This window comes from Hippocampus bargibanti, linkage group LG15, assembly GCF_051943395.1.
Source record: "Hippocampus bargibanti isolate YZ-2025 linkage group LG15, ASM5194339v1, whole genome shotgun sequence".
Classification (NCBI taxonomy): Eukaryota; Metazoa; Chordata; class Actinopteri; order Syngnathiformes; family Syngnathidae; genus Hippocampus; species Hippocampus bargibanti.
In genome coordinates this window covers 10,374,900-10,399,440 of record NC_142748.1, presented here as the reverse complement: position 1 = coordinate 10,399,440, position 24,541 = coordinate 10,374,900, and the positions used below count along the sequence as shown (strand labels likewise).

Sequence of the window (24,541 nt, the reverse complement as noted above, 5' to 3'; positions counted from 1 at the left end):
CATTATTTTTGTCACATCTGGGCTCGATGACTGTAATGCGCTTTACTTTGGAGTCAGCCAATCCTCCATGCAGCGTTGCCAGCTGGTCCAGAATGCTGCTACTCGATTCTTGACTGGTACTCATAAGAGGGAGCATATAACTCCTACTCTGGCAGCCCTTCATTGGCTCCCTATACATTTTAGAGTTCTTTTCAAGATCTTATTTGTTTTCAAATCTTTAAATGGCCTCGCTACTCCTTACCTCTCCGAGGTCTTCCACCCCTACACACCTTCCCGACGCCTCAGGTCTGCTGACCAGACATGATTCGATGTGCCAAAAACTAAACTGAGGCTCAGAGGGCATGGACCCTTTTACGTTGTTGGTACCACTCTCTGGAATGACCTGTCACTAACCATTCGGCAAGCTCCCTCACTGCCCTTCTTTAAAACCTGTCTGAAAACTCGCGTGTAATCTTAGCCGTTCGACGTATTGTTCCCTAATCCGTCCAACCCATTCCACTGATTTGAGCAAAGGTAGAACATTGCTCAAGTAGATCTAAACACAGTCCTTAGGTGTCGTTTGAATCTCAACTTGTGAGTGTGAAACCTTGTTAGGTGTACTGCACCCAGTCCCTTATACGCACGAGTGCGATAGAAAACACCTGAAAGGAGAGATGGAAGGCTCGGGGGCCATAATAGAGCGTCACGTGCAACATGCTAAATTTGGGTGTGGGTACGTTTCTTTAGTCAAACATTTATTTCACAAGTCAATATTGTGACAAGGAAATTAGCCTGGCAAACAGATTGATAATTTTTGAACTACTGTATTATAATTAGTGTATTCTGCCGTGAACTCTGCTCATGCTGTAAACTGCAAGAAGCTAGTAACATCGTAGCATAACGAGTGTCATGTGTTTGCTTCTCCCGTTGATCTCTTTTGAGAAGTTTTCTCGTAGATTTCTTTTCAACCCAAAAGCTCTCGTATAGCACCAGAAGGCTTTCTTAGTAAAAATACGTCATTTTTAAGCGCCTTTCAAAACTCTTGTGCAGTTTTCCAGCAAAGTGCTATTCAGAGAATTTGTCCAAATAATGGCAGCACTTTGTGGTGTGATTACTAAATCCTTTTTGACATTTTTTTTTTTTTACTTTTAACCCCTCTTAATAGCTATCCACATTTATTTGTGTTTTTATTTTCGGCACACCTTATGAGCCACGGCAGAGGCAGTGTGTCACAAATGCAAGTCATTATGCCATACGTATATATTAAAAATAATAATCCAGTCCAAATGGTGAGTATAGTTGTATTAAAATAGAATATGGTGAGTATAGTTTTTGCTTTTTTGAATGTTGCTGTGCCTATTACGATTTTGTAATGTTGCTTGTTCTGTAGCCACAAAGGGACATATGTCTTCTTGTGCCGGTCCCAATCCCGGATAAATACAGAGGGTTGTGTCAGGAAGGGCATCCGATGTAAAAGCTTGGCCAAAACAAACATGGAGGACACTGATTTGCTGTGGCGACCCCTTGAAGGGAAAAGCCGACAGGAAAAGAAGAAGAATCCAGTCCAAATATTGCAGATGACAAATAGAGTCTTAAATATGTCAACAAACCAAATGAACATTTTTTTCATGACTTCTTGTTTGTTCAATTGGTGTTTTTGTTTATATAAAATATGAAAAAGAGCATATTCAAATATTGGCTCTGCTCTTGATGTTTTTGAAGATTTTTTTTCACGTTCACCCCTTATTTACTTAATTATTATGTTAGTGTGCAGTTTTTGCTGCAGTCACAGAAACAATATGACGCCTTTCAGAGCTGCGTCCTGAACGGAATATTGACTTGCTTCATTTGCTTCTCGTAGTCCTCGTCAAACTCTGCCGCCTGCTCAGGTGTGAAATGGTTTTTCCAATCTCCAACTTCTCCTGTCGAGGACAAACAAAAAGAAGATGACCCCCGCTTGAATCGTCTGGTGGGTAGAAGAGTGTATCCCACCGTTCTGTGACAAGAGACGTCAGCAGAACAGTTCAGTCATCAACTATGAATGACCTTTTCTCATGAAGCTGGATATGGACCGGTCAAAAGCATTCTTGGGAATGCAGCTGTAGTTGGCCATTGGGTTCTCCTTCATGTTTTTAAAGGTCGTCAGCTCCACAATGCGGCTGATGACCTCGTCAGAGAGGTACAAGTCCATGTACCTCATGAGACGTTCCACTTCGCGTCTGGGATCCTGCATAGAAAAGTAACCGGGAGGTGTACGCACTGAGCCGACGAAATAATTCCAAGAACGTGTGTGTGTGTTGCCTAGAAAGATGCAACGAATGCCACAGGAGAGTTGCATCAGCAAATCATTACCTCTTTCATGTCTTCGTAGAACAGGTAAAGGATGTTTTTCTTCTCTCGTTCCTCCCAGTAACCTTTCACGTGATCATACCAGGAGCCCCACGGTACTGCACAGCACGCAAGTATGGGGAAGGTGGGGGTTATACAATTGCACCTATTGGGCCCAAAACGTATTACCTATTTATTTGCCAAGGGTTTATCTTGTACCCTTATCTGTGCCTACGGCGTTACAGAAGGAACTATTCAAAAACAAAGTCCACTTGAATTTCAATTGTGCCGCAATGCACTGCTCCACTCACGGTCTCCACGCATGAATTCCTGGATGTAGTCCTCCCAAGATTCGGGCTCGGGCTGAGTCAAATTCATGCGATTAAAGTGGTAGTAGCTCACCGCGTTGTCCTTTGCATTGCGTGCGACATAGATAGTCTGTGCACGATACAGAGGGGAGAATGAAAGCCACAATGTCAGGAAGAACTTCCAAAAGAATCCATGGCATTGGTGGATGTGCATCTCAGCTCATGTCAACTTACTTTGCACTTTTTTTCCCAAAACCCAGTCGGAACCAGCTGAATTGGCAGGTGTGTCTTCACGATTCTCGGGGGAGCTATTTTTTTTAGAAGCTCAAGACCTGAGGATTTACATGGAAGAGCATTGGTCACCAACTTTTTGGATAGTGACCGTTAACTTGAAGGGCTAGTGCCCTGATACACACTTGTAGACTAATAGCTTTCACTCTTGTGCTAGAACTTACACTGCAAGCTGCAGGCACGCTTCCCCAAAGGGGTGAGACATTGCCTTCCTTCTTGTGTGCTTTCTGGCTGCCATGCCAACAAGCCTGCTCATTTGGTTGCAAAGTCAGGCTCTGTGTGTTGAAGTGCCAAATTGTCTTTGAGAAGAACCCACATTAAAAGGATGTAGGATGTTTTCCTTTTGTGCTTGGAAAGTGCAGTGATGGACCACACCATGCTGGGGGCTAGGTTTTATTATTATTATTATTATTATTATTATTAAAATGCTTTTCCTTTCAAGGGTCGCCACAGTTATTATTATTTTATTTATGTGCAAAGGGTCATGTCACCTTTTATAAAAGCGACATGAGAAAAAATGTGTTTGAAACAGAAAATGGTTCTGTCGTATGAACATTTGCTGTTGTTTGTTTTTAGAACTGCACAGCCGGCCAGATCAAATGTTCTCTCCACATGAGGTCGCTCTCCAACTCTTGTTGTCCCACTCTAAGGTAACCAAAATACAAATGACTCTCGCTCTGATGTGGTCTGTATCTGCCTGTGCACTGCAGATTCCTCTTTGGTCGTGGGAAAGCTGGAGTCTTTCCTTTACATCTCTCAGTGGGCACTAGTCATCTGCTTGGCAGTTGTGAATTTGAATCATATGCCACCAAAAAAAATCCCTAACCAGCACTAAATTCAATATATAATGGTTGGAACAGAGTAACTGATGTTTTTTGTCCAATTATTTTAAATCTGTTTCTTGCAGCCAAGCAAGCTCTAAGGAAGTCAAGGTTGAAAAATCCCCATTGGTTGTTGCTAGCATGATGTTACCCAGCCAATGGTTGAGGTGTTAGGGTAGCTAGCCTGATATTCCCCTTATCATTTTCCGACCGTTTTCAATGTCCAATTAGTTACTGTATTTTCCCGTGTATAAGGCGCCCTCAAAAGTCTTGATTTTCTTCAAAAGGTGACCCCTCATACACCGGAAAATACGGTAATCAATTCCACTACACTGATTCGGGCAAGGCCTTGTTACTGTACTGTTCGTTTGAATTTTGTTACAGGAATTATTCAGATGGATCGACACAAAGTGATCAGATCAGCATTGGACATCGCCTCTCATTCCCCCGTCCTCTGCCCGCCGAGTGACATTGGAGCAGCTTGGTAAAATTGTCATCTGATAAGACAAGCAAAACCCGGTTTGAGGAAGTGGTCACGGGTACATTTGGTTTTCTTTCTTTTGACTTGGCTTGCGTCATTATATCAAGTGAAATTAGAACATATCACAAGAACATACAGTACGCACCTGAGGGGATTGGTGGTGGGCTGCACATCTCCAGGAAAGGACTGCGTTCCGGCGTGGGGGCTCGTCTGCAAGCCTCCGCATCACCGTTGTGAAGAAGCAGATCAAGTATCTCCTGGGTCCATGTTGTCCCTTGAACCGACAAAAGTACAAGAACACTGAAATGGCATCATCCCATATTGCCGATGTGGACAGAAGCAGTGCATTTTGTCCGACCGGCTTTCGGGTAGGTGGCGATGAGGATGTCAGCTGGGTCAGGACAGAAAGCTGAGATGTCCTCAAAGTTATTGGCGATATGAATCATTAATGGAACTCCCTTCACCGGCACGATGGGGAAGCGATATATGGAGCTGCTGGCCTTCTGGATAGCATCGCCATAGGATAACTCTTCGTCCTCTGACATGTCTTCAGCAAAAAGATTCGATGGACAGATCCAATCGCTGCAGAAAATTCAGTCTATTGCCTTTGTCTAAAGTCCTTTCTCCTCTTCTGTCAAATATTTACCAGGGCCGTGAGTCTCAGCCTTTTCCTGTCTGTCACTTTGTTCCTCAAAAGAATATCCTTCTCGTCCGGTCCACTACTTTCTGGACTTTGCCTCCCGAGGTCCTATGGGCTTGTTCTACACCCCCTCTGACATGTGAGTCCCAAAACTCAGTGGGCTGTCCCAACATAATTTTGCTGTAAACGTGTCGAAAAGAACCATTCAGCTGTCCTGTAAGTACCCTCCTCCTGTTACTTGATCAACTATTTCCTGTGGAAGCAGATGGGAAAACAAGGAATGTCCCCTCTATAGCCAAACAAAGAGAACACTGGTCCCTGTTCAATTGGACCGTTTAAAAGTGAAGTTTCCCTGGATTTATCAGCAACCTAGTGTAAGCTAACAGATAAACTGCTCTCTCTTCCCAAGGTTGCTTTTCTGTGTGCTTAAGCAATTACACCAAAATTATCAATTCCTAGTTTGATTATGCATCAGGAAATTTAGAAGTTTTGTTATGAGCAGTCAGCCTGCAGCAACCGTTTCCTGTCAAACACTTAAATAATATTTTTAGTGGAAACAAGCCCAGAAAGAATTGACCACAAATCCTGTTATGAAACAAACCTAGAAACTGGGCTTTTTGTGTGCCTCAGCCTTCGAGAAATGACTCACCAGCCCACCAGCCTTTTACACAATGTATTTGAAAATTAAAAATGCAAATATAAACAGTTTGACATTAGAAACGATATGTGCTTACAATGTTCATATTTTTATTTTGTTTGATCAAACGAAAGAAATATGTTGCTCCACATACTTCTATACGAGAATTTCTCAACAAACATCTCGAGAGAACATATGGAAAAGCATTGCCCTTCATTCACGGGCATTACAGTAGTGTTGTTTATGCCTCCGTAACCGGAAGTTGCTGCATCAACTTCCTTGGTAACAAGAAGCCATCGCAACCGTTTTTCTATAGCAAGTTTGTTAGCGCGATTGAAACACGGCCACTTTGATTTACTGTATCGTTACGTTCAAAGATAAACAGAAGGTTATTAAAGCTGCCCAATAAATAGTTGGCGAGGAATAAAATGCGTGACTTGGTTGATTTGTGAGGACATGAACAACCGCCGATGGGGGCGTCTCGTCCTCGTTGTCTTCTCGGTTGGGTGCTTGGCGCAAACGCGAGCATCAACAGAGACAACGCCGACTGATGGGCAAGTCGTGAACCCTTCACCGGTGGTTACCAGCGGGGTGAACTCCAACAGTGACCCCCCTGACGCGGAAGATTCCATCAATATTTCAGTCGAAACCATTGCTACTCCAGTTACACCAACTGCAGTTCCAGCAAACGGGGAACCTGTTAGTTCATCGACCCCTTCTCAGGGACCCACCGAAGGATCGAACTCCATCGGTCTCCCCAATGGCACCACGGAGTTGATAAGTGATACAGTTATTGGTAATTTACATTTTTTTTTTGGGGGGGGGGGGATATTTAATTTCTTGCATGTGTAAATTTCCTGGAATGTTCAATCAAGCTCGGTTGTCATTACAGGGTAACAAAGCCTTGAAAAGACTGAAAAAACCCTGGACTACTACATTGTAAAATAGCACAGCCACCTTATGTAGAGTACATGCAGTTACATATACTGTATCATATGCTTTTTATACTTTGCACTATGTAAAGTTCTTTTTATGAAACTTTTTGTGCAGTTGTACATCTTCTGTCAGTCTTCTGTCTTTTTTTTGTACATGCAATAGTTATAGGTACATGCTCTAGATCTCAACTTTTGTGTGACTGTTCGGATGCTGAATATCTAATCCAGACATCATCAAAGTTTGTGTTTTATTATCCAGGTTGTTCCTGTGATTTAACTCCTGGCATCTGCAACATCGGCTGCTGTTGTGACATTGAAGACTGCGGCGTTGCTGACCTCAGTACCATCTTCAATGGTTGTCATCAGAAAGCAAAGTATATACGGAGGCGTCATCGCTGCGTGGACAAGTGCCTGATGATTTTTGCATTGTTTTTGAGGACAATGTTCTTTTATGGGCTATGCTTTGCAGGTTAGGCGAATGCATCGGGAAGTGGCTGGTGTTCTGCACCAATGTGGATTCTTCTTTAGTCACTGTGACTGAATCTTTGTTCTGTCTTCAAGCTGCAGGTACATTGTGGCAATTCATTCTTCATTCATTAGATTACCTTGGCCGTTATAACTGAGAATACACATACAAAGGGGGAAAAAACCTATAGAAAGCAATTTTTTATTTTGTTATTGTGGGACTAATTAATCACAAGGAGTCCGACACTGTCTCAATGTTGATTGTTTTTTCCCCTCTCACAGCAGTTGATCATTTCAAGGTTCCCACTGCTCCACTTCAGCTTCCGTCTTTAGGGGACTCGTATCACTTCGCACCAGCGCAACCAATCAGCGTCGGGCACAGCAAACATTTTTATCGGGTAACAGGAACCCCTTGGTGTTGTTTGACGATGGCCTCACTCAAGTTATTCCTGTGTATGTGATCTTCAAATCTGCGTTTTAGGTCGACGATGTCATCCAGACGTATTTCAGCAAGTCATCTCTGCGAGGTCTCCTTCGTCAGCCGTCTCCGGGAGCCACCAGTGCATTCTGTCTTAATCGCAATCCCGCACGTAAGATGGCATCATGTAAAAATTGCGCCTTTATTTTCCAGCCACCCGAAGCACTTCCATGTTTTTCCCTCATCTTGCAGGCTTCTTAAGATCCGAATCTCTGTCCTGTACTCGCGTGGTGACCCCTGAGTCTTGCACCAAAGACCCAAAACTCAGCGCACTCTCCTACTTCTCCGACCTGAATCTGATTAAAGTAAGCTCGTGTTTTTCAAAACAGCTTTTCAAATGACCCGCTGTCTTGAAACAATGGCAATGTTGTCATCACAGATTCCAAAACCTGGGCAAGACCAAGTGTTGGACCTTTTGGTGAGAACACATTTGACAATTTTTCTTACTGGCTGATTAAACAGAAGGCTTTAGTATCAAGTCTTATACATTAACTGTATTTTTATTACTACCTCCCAGATCCCAGTCACCTCGCTCTCTGACTGGCCCGCACCAAGCAAGCAAAATAACCTTTGTGTTAACGTGGCAAAAGAGGTGAGAAGCTTTATTTTTGGTTTTCAAATGACCAGTTCAAGCGCAAATGGCACCTAGTTTTTTTTTTTATGACAAAAATAGAGCCATGCTAGACTTTCCAATATCGCAATTATAAACTCTGCCGTAGCAAAAAAAAAAAAAAAAACAATAAAGTGACCAACTGCAAGTATGCAGGGTTGAGTGACGTAATGCAACTCAACAAAAAGTATAATTTACCATTTCAGTGGAATTTTATAACGATATGAAAAACTTTAGAGTTCAACTGCATCTTTATGTTCACGCTTCTCATCTTTCTGGATGCTTTTTGCAGGTTGAATTTGTCATTGTGTACACAGACGGAGGAGCACTGGCAAGCGCCACAGTCAATATTGTGTTAGCTGATGTGGAAACGAACCGGTTATTTCAACAAGTGCACTCGGTCCACTTCAAGGTATTGGCACCAACATGTCTATATCCCAAAGCACAGATTATTATTATTATTACCGTCCTTTCCCCCTTTTTTTTAGCTGGGAACACCTCGCCCGACTCCATGGCCAACGATCCCCTCAGTTGGTTTGCGGTTGGGATCCGGCATCCTCGGTCGCTTCCTTGAAGTCGTGAAACCTGTATCCTTGTGTTGAATCTCCCTGACCGATGGTTCCGTTATGCACCTTTCTTTGCCGGTCATGCAGAGTGGTTCCTTAACGGTGTGCCAGGTGACGGTAATGGGGGTGCCGCCAGCTGGCAAGTGCTCCTCTGACCCTTCCGCACGGGCGAGCGTCCACTTTGCACACAACGCGGTTGCGGGTTGCGCATTTAGGTAAGTAACAGCGAGGTCAATACTGCTTTGCGTTTGCGTGTTCAACGCAACACAGGAAAGACTGTCGCGAGCAAACAAATCTCTCAAATCGCTTTTCAGGGTCTTTGAATGTATTTGTGTGTTCCAAGTTCCCCTTCCAGTAACTGCGCTGAACTGCGATCCAACATTGTCGTCATCTTGCAAGGAGATTCTATTCCTGACGTGATTGCCATGAGCTCCGGCTCCCAACCGGAGTGGACCAGAGTGCTGAAAGAGGAATGTCCCGTCAACTCGGAGGTAGCAGTCATGTATCAAAAAAACTGCTGACGTTATTCTGAAAGCAAACATGTGACCGCTAATGTTTGAGCGGCATCTTTTCTGGCACTCAAATCTAAAATATCTAATGAGTGGCTCTGTTTTCAAACTTTTAGGAAACCTGTGCCTCAGGCTGTACCCTACCACACTCGCTAGCTGTTCAGGTGCTGTGGGCTCGTATGGGCCTCGTGGACCTCCCGCAGAGCTACATCCTGGGTGTTAAGTATCTTTTCCGGTGTCAAAAGTTTCAGGTAGGCCTGTGTTTATTTAATTTGGGTGGACATTTGCAATAAAAACAAATGAGTACTGCAAATCTGAAAAGAAACAATTTATTGTGTTTTTCAGTGTCCTTTGTCTTCAACAATCAGACTAACAACAGAGGTCACGTTTGCCGACATGACGGTTTACCCCAAACCGGTGGTGCAGATTGACTCGCCGTGACTGACAGGATGATACGCCTTGTCGCCTCGGACCGGGACGGACTGATTCTTGTCACGGTTAAGATCACTTGAAAGTTGATTTTTTTTTTTTTATAATTATATTTTTTGGGGTACACAACTCCTCCCATGGCTTCTCCTTTTCTTTGGGTTAGCTCCTGTGCGTTCTTTTCTCCTTCTTCTCAGACTGGAAGACATAGTTGAAAAGATGGACAATTGCAGCTGGTGTCACTCCTTGCAAACGGGTAGCAGCACCAAGCTGAGGAGCACAATGATCTTTATTTCAATGTCTTGACATAACTGCTTGACAAAAAAATGTTGTCGGTTGTTCTTCCTTCTTCAATGAAATGAACATGTTTTGCCATCACTCACTTTGTTAGGATTTGATTAAAAAATGGTGTCTGCAAATTAAAGGTAGATTTTGCCATCTAGTGGTAGAAAGCCTGAAGCTTAACGACAGCAACAAAATCGATAACCATGCGGTATCGGTGGTAAAACTGTTATTGTGGGACGGTAACACTGTAAAGCTAACACAGGACGGCGTTTTTCTTTGAAACTCACTGTGCTGGGTCGAACTCTGTCCAAAATTTCCCGGACTTCTTGTGACAGAGAGACTGGGAGTGACAAATAGTCCAAGTCCTGTGGGAGAGACATGCTCTCCTCTTTTTGAATTCTCTCAATCTCCTTCTGCTGCAGGGCGCAGTGAGGCCTGTACACAGCTAGGCGGCACACATCCACAGCAGAACATCACCGTGAGCCTCGGAGATCTTTTCAGAGTATTTGTAGATACACTACCTTCTATCTTCAGCCTTTGTGAGAATTCTGCGTAGGGTGAAAGGCATTCCGGGAAAATGGAGACCAACATTTCAAAGGTGGCGTCATTGTACTGAAGCATCTCCAAGCCACTGAAAGACAAAATGGTCACAAACCAACTTAAATTAGAGGAACGCCATCGTGATTGGCACTCGAGTCTAACAGTTTGTAACTTGCGTCGGATTGGTGGCCTTCATCCCGCTGATCTGCACGTCGGGCAATTTAAGTCTCCAAGTTGAAGCCGACAGGGAGACATCCCCAAGAGCTGCAAACGCATCCCGGAGACCGTCTCTTACCCTCACGGTCTGCTCGTAGCGGCGGGAGGACACACAACCCACCTCCGCAAAACCTAAAATGACATGGCTGGGTAGTAGTACTTCAAAAAAAAAAGTCCTGAAATCTGTTTTCCCACTTGTAATCCCTATTTGAGAAAAACTAACGCATGGCTATTCCAACCTCAGCTACGAGGCCCTGCAACGAACGCCGTATACCTTTGAGGCTAAGTCGCAGATCTGCATTGTCCGGCCTCAGTGATGTTCGAAACTCCGCCCGACTGGTGAACATGCGGTAAGGTTCCGTCACCCCCCGTGTCACAAGGTCATCGATCAGAACGCCGATGTAGCTCTCGGTCCGAGACAGCGCCATTGTGGGCATGCGGAGTGCTGACCGGGCCGCGTTGACCCCCGCCCACAAACCCTGGAGAGCAAAGTGCACAGCTAGGAGTTATTGTGCCTAGAAATCGAGTTATCTTTAATGTCAAATGTCGTAGCCACCTGCGCAGCGGCCTCCTCGTACCCCGTGGTCCCGTTGATCTGCCCGGCTAGGAAAAGACCTTGGGTGCTTTTCACTTGCAGCGCAGGGCTCAGCTGAGTGGGGCACACAAAGTCATACTGCACGCCGTAGCCTAACACGCAATGAAAAATAAACCTCAAATTACACCTTTGACCTTTTTTTTTTAAAACATGGCTGGCATCACGCATACCGGGTGTGTGGATTTCAGCCCTGTGCAGGGCTGGGATTTCTCTGATGAGCTGCAGTTGCATGTCAGGGGGCATTGTCATGGAGAGACCCTGCGGGTATACCAGGTCAGAGGTCAGCCCCTCGGGTTCCAGCCAGACCTGATGTTGCCTGCCCGGGAACCGAAGAACTCGGGATTCAATTGAAGGGCAGTACCTGAACATTGACGAGGGCCTCTCAATTAGGAAGGGATTCTCACATTGCAAGCTTGTACACAATGTTTTGTTATATTAAGCAGATTCTTAGATATCAAGTAGACAGGATGAACTTAGTACAACGAGAATGTTTTGTTATTTTCTGATTATTTATTTTTAACACCGTAAAACTTAACCACATGGTACTGTATTTTCTGGTGTATAAGGCGCACCATCAATGAATGAAAAAACGTTTTCCTAATATATAAATAGATACAAATGTTCCAAATATAGGGCACACCACATTATAAGGTGCTACAGTAGACACTAGATTTACACGCTACTTTTACACGGGCGTAAATGGAGTCGTACCTTGGGCCCTTTGTGTCCTGCTGTATGTGACAATTGAGATGAAGACTGTCTTTCACCACTTTATCCACACCAGGGGTGGTATAGGTCAAGTAGCACGGCAGCTGCTCCTCGGCCTGTGAAAATGTGAAATTCAACCACAGTACGCGGTACTTTGTTGTATTCGCATGTGCCTACAAGTACCTTGCAGTGAGTGTGGCTATTGAGGAAGCTGAAGGGACTCGGTTGACTGTCGGGCGGGTGAAGCGTCGCCTGGTCAAAATCCACGGAAGCCTTCACTATCCTCGGAGGGGTGCCCGTCCTGAGGCGACCCATCTTCAACCCCAGGCGCTCCCTCAGCGTGTGGGACATGCCGGCGCTGGACGGCGCATCTCCGATCCGCCCCCCCGGGGATGTGTTCTGACCCATGAAAAGGGAGCCGGACAGGAACGTACCCGTGGTAAGAACCACAGAGTGGGCGGAAATTGGGAGGCTTGCACCCGCTGCCAACAGAAAGCATTTTTTTCAAACAGTTCAGGGTTTCCTGTGGATTACATTAAAAATGTGCTCACATTATTAGCTTTTTTTTTTTTTAATAGGTTTGCTGCCCACCTAAACGTATCCCAGTGACTCTGTGGCATCCAGGCTCTTCAGGGTTAGATTCTGTTAGAAGGAGCTCCTCCACTGATCCCTCCAGCACCGTCAATCTGGGAGTGGACAGCAGCTCGGACTGCAGGTGAAAAACGGGATTTCTAAGCACAGTACATTTGACTTGACCAAATGAAAAAGTTTAGTCACATCGATCGTTTATGCTAACGTCTAAAACCATCTATTTCCTAATCCTAAAAAGACTGAATCAGAAGTGGGAGCTAAACTTGTTATTTTTTTCTTCACCTGAATGAATTGGCGGTAGCGTTGGCGGTCCAACTGAGCCCGGGGCCCCCACACAGCGGGACCCTTTCTGCGATTCAAGATGGAAAAATGGATGCCAGCCCAGTCTCCCGCTCGACCACACACGCCGTCCAAAGCGTCCACCTCCTTCACCAGGTGACCCTTACCCACTCCACCCAGGGAGGGGTTACACGATAAGGCACCTGGGAAGAACATAAGTGTCCTTGGGTTTCAAAGCTTGCCGCCAAAAAAAAAGGCACCTTGTTCGCTTACCGATGGTGTGAACTTTTTGGGTGACCAACAGTGTCTGTGCACCCACTCGGGATGCAGCAGCAGCAGCCTCGGTACCTGCGTGACCCCCGCCCACCACGATCACGTCATACTGCTGTCTGGCAAGGTGACTGGCGTGTCTGGAGTACTTCCGGAGGAAGCTCTCCAAGGTGGGGAATTTCTTACTCAACATGGTATGTATGTGCAAACCTGCCGTGAGTGTGGAAACAGTGATGAATGTGAGATTCGAACCCAAGACCTAGCGACAGGGAGGAAGACGCGCTTAACACTTAGTCTATGAACAAATCACATTTAAAATGTTCTTATGGACAACAAACGTGATTGGGTGTGAGCGCCTTTCACCGCTTGCGCACTTATAAGAACCAATTAATTGTCAGATTGCTGTTATCACAACCTCTAAAAATAAACACCATCAAATACTTACAGTTTCTTTGCAGAAATTCAGAGAATGGTTTTGTTTTTCCAGCGTTTTCTGTTGTTTTAAGGTATTATGAGGTCCCTTTGGTAACGTTTCCCGGACATTCGGAAGCGGCCATGTTGCGTGTGATATGTGCCGTAATGTCTGCCCTAAAGACGCACACACACACAAAACATTTTGTTTTGATTGTGTCTAAGTTGTTTTTTGGGCACTTTTCGGCCTAACGAAAGAGAAGCACTCTTGCTGTTTGTACTTTTCCAATTGGGAAAAGTTCTCAACTGGGGGGTTGCATTATCTCTTCTTCCACATCATCAGTTTTTTGCCCCTTCTGAGGCAACAATCAACAATCCGATTCAATCAATCCGTGCGCGCGAACCCAAGGTCGAATGTGCGCGCGCACGTCGAAGCCCCTCCTCACCCCCTCCCCTCCCTCGGCGGTGTTTCCCGGTTAGCCGCGCGCGGATCGAGTGAACCTACCGAGAGGTGGTGCTGACCGACCGCTGCAAGGTTTCTCTACTAAACCTAAATTATTTCACTTTCGGGAGCGACTGACAAGCAAGGAAAATACTTTGATTGGAAAGAAATTGGAACGTTTCGCCTGTGCCCGAGTCAAGGTGACGCGGTTCAATGAAAGAAAGTAAAACGCGGAGTGAAAGCGCCTGACTGCAGCTTGAGGATCAAAGCTAATGCTAAGCCACCTAGCCGTTGCTACATAATTACACGAAAACTCGCGTACGTTGAGCCGTCGTTTGCTTTGTCATAACCGCTGATATCACAAAGTACTTGAGCGGTGAAGCATTTTGAGGGCGCACGCAATATTTGCTTGGAACAGGTCGGGAAGGCTTGCCCCGACATTTTAGGCCACAAGCGACTGGTATTCACTTAGCAAGATTAGCTACGATAGCCTGTATTGCCGATTACCGGCTCAACCGCTAAAGATAGTTTACAAGCGAAACGACTTGGTATCGGACGGTTTAGTGTTGATTAGTTTCGATACTTTTGGGACTGTCCGAACCCTCGTGTTTATTCGCCATGCTGAAACAACAACAGCCCAATTCCAGTGGGAGAAAAGCGTCAAATGGTACCACGGGCCCCGCCGGTATGTCTTCTCCAGTCAGTGGCGGAAACCGGACGCCGGTCGGGAGGTGAGTAAGCCGAACTACACGTGTTAGGAAACACCGAGGTCGGCCCCTTGCGCCTAAGGCCTACCGGTTAAAGCTCACTGTGCTCGATGGGCCGCGTCGCAGCCACCGACTTTTCTCTTCCGGCCAATCGATTTCGTTTCTGCGTGATTGATATGTGTGTCGAACCAATCGGGTGACTCGAACGGAACGGGGAAAACGGCCTCGAGGGGGCGGATTGACTTGGGTGAAACCATTAAGTAGCAAATCAACATACAGGTGAAACAAAGTTTATTTGGCCGGTCAAGACCCGCAAAGCGGACGCCGTTTAGCCGAACACAGAATTTACTTTATTTTTAACTCCAACCTTAATGTGACTCGTTCAATCATTTTTGAGGAGATCTGATGGCTAACGCAAGGTTTGTCTCGCTCGCCGTCGCTGTTGGGTATGTGATGGGATTTTGTTTTGGTCAGATTGGCCTCAGTCTTTGTTTTGTAACCGTACGTGTTTCTCTGCTGTGTTGCCACATCGAGTCTGGTTGGTATTGGACGTAAACATCACGCTTTGTCCTCTTTTGTGGTTTGTTTTTCGAGCGGCTTTTTCCTTTTGTTGTAGCCTTTATGTCCAATGAGTTTAGTTTTCAATCGAATTAACAAATACGAAAAATATTTTGTCACCATTAGAATGTGAGGGGGGCGTCACAGCCTGCCATTGTTTTGTTGAAATTAGTGTATCGAATAGATCATGTTTTTTTAGCCGTGTGTCACATTGTAGCAGTGAAATGTATCGTGCTAAAATTTCTGTTTTTCTTCTTCAACAGGAATCGAACTACTGCAAAACCATCATTCCAGTCTTCTCCCGTGAGTATCGAGGCCCAAATATTAAGGCCAACAACCATAAGCAAACATGTTTGAAACATGTTTTACTGAAATACAAAGAACACATGGATAAAACAGGTGGTTTTATGGACTACTGCCAACCACTTTCAATGAAGGAGGACGAAAGATCCAAAGATCTTTCTTTACTGAAGAAGCAATTGCTGCTCTGCAAGAATCGATTGCCTTCCAGTCAAACAGCTAACTAAGGTAGCTGCCTCCTTCCAGCTCACTTCACCGATTAAGGTGGTTGCAGATTCGGACTGGCATTTTTTGTTCATTAAAAAAGGTGCGGGCATAATGGCTGAGTCCCAATCAAATGGATACATATCTCATCATTTCATGTCGCATCATCTTGCTCTAAGAATTTTGCTGGAGTCTTGATGTATACAGTGTCTTGTCCTTCGTGCAGGTTTTTGAGGGTGTGTACAACAATGCTCGAATGCTTCATTTTCTCACAGCTGTTGTGGTAAATTTTCCTTAATTTTCCATCTTCTAGAGAAATGTTGTCAGGTTCCTTGGTAATTACAATTTTCATCTCGCATCTCCTTCAGGGTTCCACTTGTGATATAAGAGTGAAGAATGGGAGTGTGTTTGAAGGCATCTTTAAGACTCTCAGTTCCCGGGTGAGGGCGCTACCCGTGACTTGCAATGCGCACACAAACAATCAATGTGCGACGTCCTAAAATAAAAAAACGACTTGCAATTTGCTCCCCTTAATGTTCTCAGTGTGAGTTGGCCGTGGATGCCGTGCACAAAAGAGGGGACGAGGGCTCGACTGTGGCTCCGCCGCGGCGGGAAGACATCACAGACACCATGATTTTCAGCCCTTCGGATCTGGTTACGATGATATGCAGGGACGTAGACCTCAACTACGCCACCAGAGGTGCGCAATCTTGTGAAATTCACCGTTACTGTTGTGTTTTACTGGTCTCGATGTAAATAGTGATGAATGAAAGTGCGCGGGGCAACTCAAGATTATTTTACCCGAGCGGAGGTTTGCGTTGTGTGTTTAGCAAAATGAGCACTAAAAGACGAGGCTCATAGGCACGTGTCTATATTGAGTTGACGATGGCGTGACCTTGACTTGTGTACAGATACCTTCACCGACACCGCCATCAGCTCTACGCGGGTCAACGGTGAACACAAAGAGAAAGTGTTGCAAAGATGGGAAGGAGGAGACAGCAACGGGGAGAGTTATAATCTGGATGCAGATGCAGTACGTTTTTGGCAGTGTGTCATTCAGAGCTCTAGCCTAGTTTGTCAAAAACAATCTTGTTTCAAAGAAAACCCTTAAAAACACGGCATTTGCTGCTATGAGCGTGATATGTTTTGCTGAATGCTATTTTTTTTGTCCACCTGCTGCCCGATAGTCCAATGGCTGGGATGCCAACGAGATGTTTCGCTACAATGAAGTGAAATATGGAGTCACGTCAACGTATGATTCCAGCCTTTCAATGTATACGTAAGTTTCCGTCGCAGTCTTGGTGTCAACCTTGCGGTATCAACCACAGAGAAATATTTTGAATGATTTGCTCACACATTTCCTCGTGTGTAAGTTTGAGTTAGTGGTCAGTTCTCTGAAGTCAGAGAGAGACAGAATATGCATTGTGAACCCCCCCCCCCACCCACCCACCCACCCAACCTAGCGTGCCGCTCGAGAGGGGCACCTCCGAAGTGTACCGACAGCGGGAGGCCCGCGCCGCTCGCCTTGCCAGCGAGATCGAGTCCAGCCCTCAATACCGTCACCGCGTCGGCCTGGAGAACGACGAGGGTAAAAGTGAGGAGGACAAATACAGCGCCGTGGTGCGTGACGGCGCAGATCGGGAAAGGAGCCACGAGAGCCCCCGCGAAAGGGGCCGAGACAGCCCCGGGGCCAGGTGAGCCGACGGACCACAATCAAACTCTTCAAGTGGGGATTATTATTGTGTAATTTTTGAATTTCACCGTTGCGTCGTTCAGGGATGGCAAGTATATCCCTTTGCCTCAGCGGCAAAGGGAGATGAACCGGGATCGAGTCGAGAGAGGCCCCGGCGGACCTCCGCCCCACAGTCGTCAGAGTGGGGGTTATCGCTCCACACCTCCGTCGTCGTCCGCATCCCCCAGGCCACCTCTGCCCTCGACGGGCGGTCCCCAAACTGGTGTGTCACCATCAGAGCGAAGCAGCCCCCTCTCGGCCCGAGGCGGGGCCTACGTTGCCCACCACCCACAAGGAAGCCCCAGCCCGGGTCCCGGCTCTGCTCCCGGCAGTCCCTACACGCCCGCTTCTCCCGGGACCGCGCCCAGTTCGACAGGCTCCCTCTCTGCCACCCCTTCCCCGACCAGCCCGCCTGCCCCCCATGGACACTCAGTCCCACATTCTCACTCCCTGCCACACTCCCTGTCGGAGGCCGGCAGACCTGTTAATGGAGGTAAAGTGCTGTTTTTGTCAATGCCTGCTTTTACAAAAGAACACACACACCATTGCGACAGTACTTGAAAAGTCAAGTTTTTCCTATTTTTAGGTTTCAAATGGGTTCCTGTTTTGCCACATTTTCGCTTTAATCGTCTTTCTCCAGCGTGGCGTGATTGTGCAAAATGTTCTTCCTACTTTAGTGTGTCAATAGCTTGTTTTTGTCATCAACCTCTGTAGCAGAGGCAGCGTTTGTTATAGTTGCCTGTCATTGCGGTTTTCATTTCTGTATTTTCTCTCATTGCGGATGGAGGAGGTGCATGGCGCAACTCCCTGACTTTTTTTTTCCCCACTGCCCATTTCGTTTGATAATGAAATGAAGTTTGTCTTTCAGTTGCTGCCAGGACTTCTCCCAAAGCTCAAAGACCTCCACAATCGAGCAGAACAGTCCGTACTCCAAACACACACCCTCAGTCCACTGGTACCAGCTCCTTCCTTTTTGATACATCAGCTCCTCAATACGATATTTTTGTTGTTGTTGTTGTGACTATTGATGAGCCCGATTGCGTCCTTGCAGCCACACGTTCACCAAAATCGGGCTCTTCCCTGGACACACCTTACTTGGACACGTCGTCCATCTCCTTGCCTCCCCAGAAGACGTCAGGCCCTGCCCCTCTCTTCCCCGTGGACGGTACAATCCACACTTTGACTTCCTGTTTGCCTTTCGCAATTAAGCTTTGGGAAACAAAGTTCCAAATGGAGTCCGTTGACCCACTTAATGGACTTCATTTGTCTTGCCAGTGAATGAAATTCTTTGCGCCGCTGCAAAAGAGCGCTTGGCCGAGAGCCCCGCCGGCACGGAGGAGAGCAAAAGCGGCAAAGGTGAGAACGTGACCGTCATGCTAGAAGACCGCAAGGGTTTTCCCGAAGACCATCTTATCATGAGCTGCTGTTTGCCCGCATAGCTCCTTCGGTTCAACAAAGGTCACAAATTGAGGAGCTCCGGAAGTTTGGCATGGAATTTAGGGTGAGCGTTTGCTTCCTTCTCAATGACGGCGCCTCAAAATGTAATGACGCTTTGATGAGATGGGCACCTTTGGTTTTGCTTCCAGCTCCAGCCGAGCGGAGGCAGCTCCAGCTCTCCCAGCTCTCCCGCCGCAGCGACTCCTCCTGTGGTTGGCGATGTCGCCCAGGCTGGTGCCATCAAACCTACGTCGCCGTCAGACCTTCACGCCGCCTCTGAAGCCAAACCGCAGCCCGCCGCCCCCAGCCCGGCCCACCGTCAGCCGTCTGATGAACCCAGAGAAGCCGGCACGCCGGGCGCCCCCAACGCGGTCGCCGCAGGGGTCATTTCGGAAAGACATTCGCCGGCTGCCCCTCAACCCGCCAGGACCCCGGGAAGTGAGGATGGCACGCCGGAGCGCACGGAGGGTGTAGCCGAGTAAGTAAAAAAAAGATGGAATGTTTTGCCTCTGTGACGGGACAAAACGTTCAACACCTTTTCTTTCCTTGTCTAGCCAAGTGAAGAAATCCACCTTAAACCCAAACGCTAAAGAATTCAATCCAAGCAAACCTCAGATGCCTTTGGTGAGCCTTTTTACTTCCTCGGGTGACTGCGGTGCGAGTACAGCATTTCTTACGCTGTCCAATTTCCTTGCGGTCCAGACGAAACCCAACGCGGCCCCTACCCCGCCCCGCCCTACCCCTCCGAGCCCCGTGGTCATTCAGCACCCGGGTGGACAGGGTCCGCTTTACAATGCCCCCTACCTGTCCTACGTGTCGCAGATTCACTCTGTACAGGTACACGAGTACAGAAATGACAATTTCACCAATGTATCAAACCGCCAAATAAAGTGCTTATATATATATATTCCAGACCCCACAAATGTACCAGTACACGATGTCTGCAGTCAGCCAGGGAAAGTACCCCAGGACCAAAGGTGATGCCTTCAACCTTTTTTGAATATTGATTCAGCTTTACAGCAGTAACTTGATGAGACCCCGGGACTCCCGATTGCGCCGGTTAAATAGCGAGGATGTGTTGATTGTCTCCTATTAATTATGGGTCATGTAGGAGACCGAGAACTTTAGTCAACTAAAATGGAGCCGGGCCACTTGGCCATGACCGAACATACAAGTCGAGGACGCTTCCTCATGCCGTCCGACCACGTGGGCCGTTGCATTTCAGGCTCCGTCGTGGTACCGCGCTCAGACCACGGGGCCTCGGCGCCGCCCCCCATGCTGCAGGCGGCGGCGACGGCCGCCGGCGCCCCCTTGGTTGCATCTCCGTACCCTCAGTCCTACCTTCAGTACAACCCGCAGCAGTACGGGCAGCAGCAGGTCATCCAGGCCATGTCGCCCTACCCGGGACAGGTGAGGAAACGGCATAGAACGCGAGTGTTGATGTCATCAAATGTTTGACTTGTCTTTGTCTCTTCCAGCCCATGTATTCCATGCTTCAGGGCGGGGCTCGGATGATAGGGCAAGGCGGGGGTCCCCACCCACAAGCCCTCGGACCTCCGGGAGGCCCGCAGTTCCAGACCCAGGGTGACGGGCCGCAGGGACCTCAGCAGGGCATCTATGGTGCGCGACAAAGTCTCTCGGTGCATTTTATGTAGCGAGCGGCGACCTCGGCGAGCCGCTCTCGCGATGACTTTTATTTTTTCTTCTCCAGCTCCACAGTCCTTCTCTCACCACTCGGGGGCCGTACATCAACCGCAGCCATCCAGTACCCCGACAGGCAACCAGCCCCCGCCGCAGCATCCGGCGCCCAGCCCCGGACAGGTGACTCCACCGTGGACTCTTTCTGATATTACAGACATGATTCGGTGACCTGAAAGCACAAATGCCAAAAGTTATTTTGGGAGGATTTATGACCAAAAAACAGCCACACGGCTCCACAAATAGTTTGTCCCATGCACCGCTATATATTTACACACAATATACAATAAATGTCCTTGCAAATGACACAACTGTGATGCGATCGCGACATCGCTGAGCAATTCAGGCCCCGCTCTTCAAAGTTCGAGACAGTCCCGACAGTCGAATGCTGCGTGCGGCTGAACTGTAAACAAGCGTGATGCTCAAGTTCACCGTTGTAACGATGACCACAAATTCTGCTCATTGTGTTCCAGAACACCCAAAGTGGCCCACAGCCCCAGTCCTTGTACCACTCAGGTCCACTGTCCGCACCCACCCCTCCCAACATGCCGCCCGGTCACACCTCCCCGCAGGGTTCCTACCCCATTCCGGGCTACAGCATCCACGGCCACCAGGGCATTCCACCCACGTATCCCCTGGGCCAGTTGGCGCAGGTCGGAACTTGTCCGATTGCCTGCCGGGCCCTTTTTTTTCCATGACAAATGTGAAGTTGCGCCGTTTTTTTTTTCTGGCCCAGGCCCACGTACAAGGAGCCATGTCGGGCCCCCACCATTCGGGCGGCCACGGTCAGCCCCAGCTCGTGATGCTGCAGCCTCCCCCGCAGCAGGGGCCCGGCTCGGTGCCCCAGCACCCGCAGCACGGACCGCAGCAAGGAACGCACCAACACTTTTACATCGGGCACCCGCAAGGTGAGGAAGCCGCGGGGAATTGCCGCCGTCCTGAAAGATGGTGGGCAAAACAAAATTGTTAGTATGGCACCATCTTGTGGCATCTGAAAGTGATTGCGGTTTCGTAAACTGAGTTTGAAATGGGATATTGTTTTGCAAACACACATTTAGAATTTCAACTATTACATATAGACAATGACGAGCATTGTCATCAAATGGTGAGTCCAGTTTTTGCTTTTTTGAATGTTGCTGTGCCAATGACCATTTTGTGTTTGGGAGCCTATTACTGAGCGAGTTGCTTGTTCTGTAGCCACAAAGGGACATAAGTCTTCTTGTGCCGGTCCCAAGCCCGGATAAATACAGAGGGTTGCGTCAGGAAGGGCATCCGACGTAAAAGCTTGGCAAAAAAAAAACATGCGGATCAAACTTCTCAAGATGGAGGACACTGATTTGCTGTGGCGACCCCGTCAAGGGAAAGGCCCAAAGGAAAAGAAGAGATATAGACAATGACCAATATTTTGGCAATGCACACCGTGAATTAATTGACACTTTGGCCAATTCAGTAACACGTTTCTTTGTGGCACTGACAGCAATGCAGGTCCAGACACACCCGGCCTCCTTCCATCCACCCGGAAACTGAACTTCTCTCTTCAAAACATTTTCCCGGCATCAAGCGCCGCCGTCGCCCGCCTGAAGACGCTTCCACTGAACGTCCAAATGCGGGACTGACAGCAAAGCGCAGCGGCGCGGAAGGACATATCCTCATAGCACCTTCTTTTTTTTCATCTGTTGCTGCTGCTGTTATTTTTCATTGGTCCCAGAAGTGAAGGAGTGTTTTCTTTTTTTCCTTTTTAATGCAAACGGATGAAGATGGCAGGATGACGACGAGCACGACGGCGAACCTGTGAGCAAATCCTGTGCTCCTCTTCAACTTCTTCCCTTTGTTCAGAGATGGGGCACCATGCCGGGCCAAAGGGTCTCATCTTCCTGCAAAGTGTTTTTGGCCTCGTCGGGTGTGTTGGCTTTTTGACACACACACACACACACATCACGTGTGTAAGTGCACGACGGGGCATTTGAAGAGCGCAGGATTTTTAACAACTACTTTTTTAAATCACCCCAGTTGCTTTGGAGAAAAAAACAACGTCCAACCATCATTCTCTTCCTTAGGTAAATAATGTTTTTAAAAAAGGACTAGACCAAAAAAAAACTTAAAACATAAAACAAAATGACCAAAAAATAAAGTTTTCAACTTAGCCACGTCATGCTGCGAATTAAGTTTGTCTTTATTTAGTTGCAGCACATTCATTCAAAAGACGTTGTCACATTTCAAGCCATTAGCTTGCGGTCCATGGACGACTCTATTCATTGCATTCACCAATCAGACAAACGAGCGCATTTGAAGAAAAGATGATGTAATGTCGCGGTGGAGACTGGGCGAGGAGCAGGTGATCGCAAAAAGACAAACTGGTCCTGCAACAGTTTGGGTCGAGATGGGTCACCCCGGCCGGGCTGGTCCCTCCCCGCCCAATTGTAATTCGCAATATCGGGCTTTGTTTCCACAAATAGACTGGTGACAGGTCAGTGTCACTGTACGTTTCGATTGCTGTTTCAGTAGTCAATCGGGTCGCTAGTAGTACAAGTTGTGCAATTAGTTTTGCATTACTGCTAGTTCCATACGCTTTGTCCATTCAGGATGCCAAAATTGAATTGTCCGAGGAGTATATCCAGTTGAAGGTCCACGTTCGAGAATAATAATAATACATTACATTTTAAGCGCCTTTCAAAGCTCTCAAGGACACTTTACAGTCACAGACAAGCATAGGTGCTATAATAAATAAAATACAATCACAAATAGAATGCAATAAAGTTTGACATTTCACGGTCCACAAAGCTGTCCCGAATACCCGTCAACGCATGTTATGACAGAAAAATACGTTCGAACGGATTTGCAGGCTAAAAGAAGAGTATTACAAAGACTTGTATTATTTTTCACCAGATGTCGCTTTCCAATGACGTCGTTAAATCGCCCTTACATGATTGGCTGAAGAATGACAGGTGTGTGAGTTGTGCCGCTGCTGTTAAGTTTGGGGTTTTTTTGCGTTCTGTGGAGTTTTTTATGTTTTAAATAATTGGAAGCAGTGTGAATATCGTTTACCGTTGTGCATGTGAAGCGGACTGGAAAGAAGTTCGAATGTTTCTCAATGACGGAAGGAAAAGGGCCATTTCTGAAACACAGCTGATGCTAATCACTGTCGAGAACGGTCCCTCGACGAAAGCAGGAATGGCCGCCAGGTTTCTTATCTGGTAAGGTTTCTTTTGAGTTCGCTACTAAGTCTCTTGAAATGTGTGACACTTTTGTATTTTAAGGCAAACTGTTAATTCATTTTCGTTGAGAGTCGCTGACGTTGTCCTTCGTCGTTGCGCCGCCACTTAAAAGTAGCCCTAAAATGCGTTATTTTGCCCAAAGACGTCGACGGCCTTGCTTACGTTATATCTTCAGTTGCTAAGTAAACGTTTAATAGTGATTGAAATGGCAGACACGAATTGAGACTAAAGTTGTTCAGTAAACGTTTAATAGTGACTGAAATGGCAGACATGAATTGAGAATAAAATAAAACGTAAGTTTTCAACGTATTGGTTACAGTATAATGTCGACCGATAAGCAAACCGTGCTACTTTTTAGCATTCAGCCTACAAGTATGTTCTCGTGTTTGTCAGTCAACCACGTTTGACTCCGCGTCACGTTCGGTCTCGTCCACGGCGAAGCCCCGAGTCGGAACAAAGAAGCGGGCGACGGGGCACGCCTCCCGGAAATAGGCGGGGTGAGGGTGGGTCATTCCGCCCGTTTCCATGGCGAAGGCCACCAAGGACAACGGCTGCACAGGATAAGTCGAAGTGCCTTTAAAAACAGATTTTGAGCTGTAATTTCATGAGAAGGAATGCATTTTCCAAGCAATCGGTGACCATAAATCGATTGTGTAAGCTCTGTCGTACAGGAGGAATCCATCGATGAGAAGGTTTCTTCAGACGTCATCTGTACTGTCAGGCAGGACAATAGAAGTAATTAGTGTACCTTCAGGGAATAGTCCTCTGCCCCCCCCCCCAAAAAAAAAAAAAAAAAATAATAGTTCGCTGACGAACTGTATAATAAAATAAATGAATGATACAAAACTATTTTGGTATATAATAAGCATGATCTACAAC

General features: G+C 46.9%; 4 protein-coding genes across 12 annotated transcripts; 2 read left to right on the top strand and 2 right to left on the bottom strand.

Annotated features, from left to right (window-relative positions):
- Positions 1 to 1,266: 1,266 nt before the first annotated feature.
- On the bottom strand, positions 1,267 to 4,904 carry LOC148887764 (sulfotransferase 1 family member D1-like). The gene is made up of 7 exons (XM_089014891.1): positions 4,567 to 4,904; positions 4,354 to 4,482; positions 2,850 to 2,947; positions 2,619 to 2,745; positions 2,332 to 2,426; positions 2,026 to 2,206; positions 1,267 to 1,901 (listed from the first exon to the last, which is right to left on the bottom strand). Exons 1-7 carry the CDS (start codon positions 4,751 to 4,753, stop codon positions 1,789 to 1,791), a joined length of 930 nt encoding a protein of 309 aa, XP_088871017.1. The 5' UTR covers positions 4,754 to 4,904; the 3' UTR covers positions 1,267 to 1,788.
- Positions 4,774 to 9,528, top strand: LOC148887763 (tectonic-3-like). 5 transcript variants are annotated; one of them, XM_089014886.1, is made up of 14 exons: positions 4,774 to 4,987; positions 6,680 to 6,794; positions 6,890 to 6,987; positions 7,168 to 7,283; positions 7,367 to 7,475; positions 7,556 to 7,668; positions 7,743 to 7,781; positions 7,881 to 7,955; positions 8,266 to 8,385; positions 8,462 to 8,560; positions 8,651 to 8,754; positions 8,883 to 9,033; positions 9,165 to 9,299; positions 9,394 to 9,528. In XM_089014886.1, the coding sequence occupies exons 1-14, from the start codon at positions 4,774 to 4,776 to the stop codon at positions 9,487 to 9,489; spliced, it is 1,584 nt and encodes a 527-aa protein (XP_088871012.1). In that variant the 3' UTR covers positions 9,490 to 9,528. The 5 variants fall into 5 exon arrangements, with proteins under 5 accessions (XP_088871012.1, XP_088871010.1, XP_088871008.1 ...); XM_089014884.1 differs by lacking the exon at positions 4,774 to 4,987 and adding an exon at positions 5,247 to 6,281 and having other exon boundaries at positions 7,171 to 7,283; XM_089014882.1 differs by lacking the exon at positions 4,774 to 4,987 and adding an exon at positions 5,248 to 6,281.
- mto1 (mitochondrial tRNA translation optimization 1) lies at positions 9,362 to 14,606 on the bottom strand. Of its 2 annotated transcripts, XM_089014878.1 has the most exons (14): positions 14,483 to 14,606; positions 13,404 to 13,546; positions 12,962 to 13,168; positions 12,692 to 12,891; positions 12,410 to 12,527; positions 12,002 to 12,300; positions 11,822 to 11,934; positions 11,281 to 11,471; positions 11,072 to 11,202; positions 10,790 to 10,994; positions 10,476 to 10,647; positions 10,281 to 10,390; positions 10,047 to 10,204; positions 9,362 to 9,744 (listed from the first exon to the last, which is right to left on the bottom strand). In XM_089014878.1, exons 3-14 carry the CDS (start codon positions 13,149 to 13,151, stop codon positions 9,637 to 9,639), a joined length of 1,995 nt encoding a protein of 664 aa, XP_088871004.1. In that variant the 5' UTR covers positions 13,152 to 13,168; positions 13,404 to 13,546; positions 14,483 to 14,606; the 3' UTR covers positions 9,362 to 9,636. The 2 variants fall into 2 exon arrangements, with proteins under 2 accessions (XP_088871004.1, XP_088871003.1); XM_089014877.1 differs by having other exon boundaries at positions 11,072 to 11,471.
- atxn2l (ataxin 2 like) lies at positions 13,827 to 22,599 on the top strand. 4 transcript variants are annotated; one of them, XM_089014872.1, is made up of 23 exons: positions 13,827 to 14,542; positions 15,340 to 15,379; positions 15,807 to 15,863; positions 15,949 to 16,020; positions 16,124 to 16,280; positions 16,492 to 16,613; positions 16,768 to 16,859; positions 17,044 to 17,274; positions 17,357 to 17,805; positions 18,181 to 18,267; positions 18,364 to 18,477; positions 18,588 to 18,668; positions 18,752 to 18,813; positions 18,899 to 19,227; positions 19,304 to 19,373; positions 19,452 to 19,586; positions 19,663 to 19,726; positions 19,975 to 20,159; positions 20,228 to 20,369; positions 20,461 to 20,570; positions 20,921 to 21,100; positions 21,184 to 21,355; positions 21,925 to 22,599. In XM_089014872.1, the coding sequence occupies exons 1-23, from the start codon at positions 14,430 to 14,432 to the stop codon at positions 21,972 to 21,974; spliced, it is 3,114 nt and encodes a 1,037-aa protein (XP_088870998.1). In that variant the 5' UTR covers positions 13,827 to 14,429; the 3' UTR covers positions 21,975 to 22,599. The 4 variants fall into 4 exon arrangements, with proteins under 4 accessions (XP_088870998.1, XP_088871001.1, XP_088870999.1 ...); XM_089014875.1 differs by having other exon boundaries at positions 14,434 to 14,542; positions 15,340 to 15,604; XM_089014873.1 differs by lacking the exon at positions 13,827 to 14,542 and adding an exon at positions 14,791 to 14,937.
- The last annotated feature ends 1,942 nt before the right edge of the window (positions 22,600 to 24,541 follow it).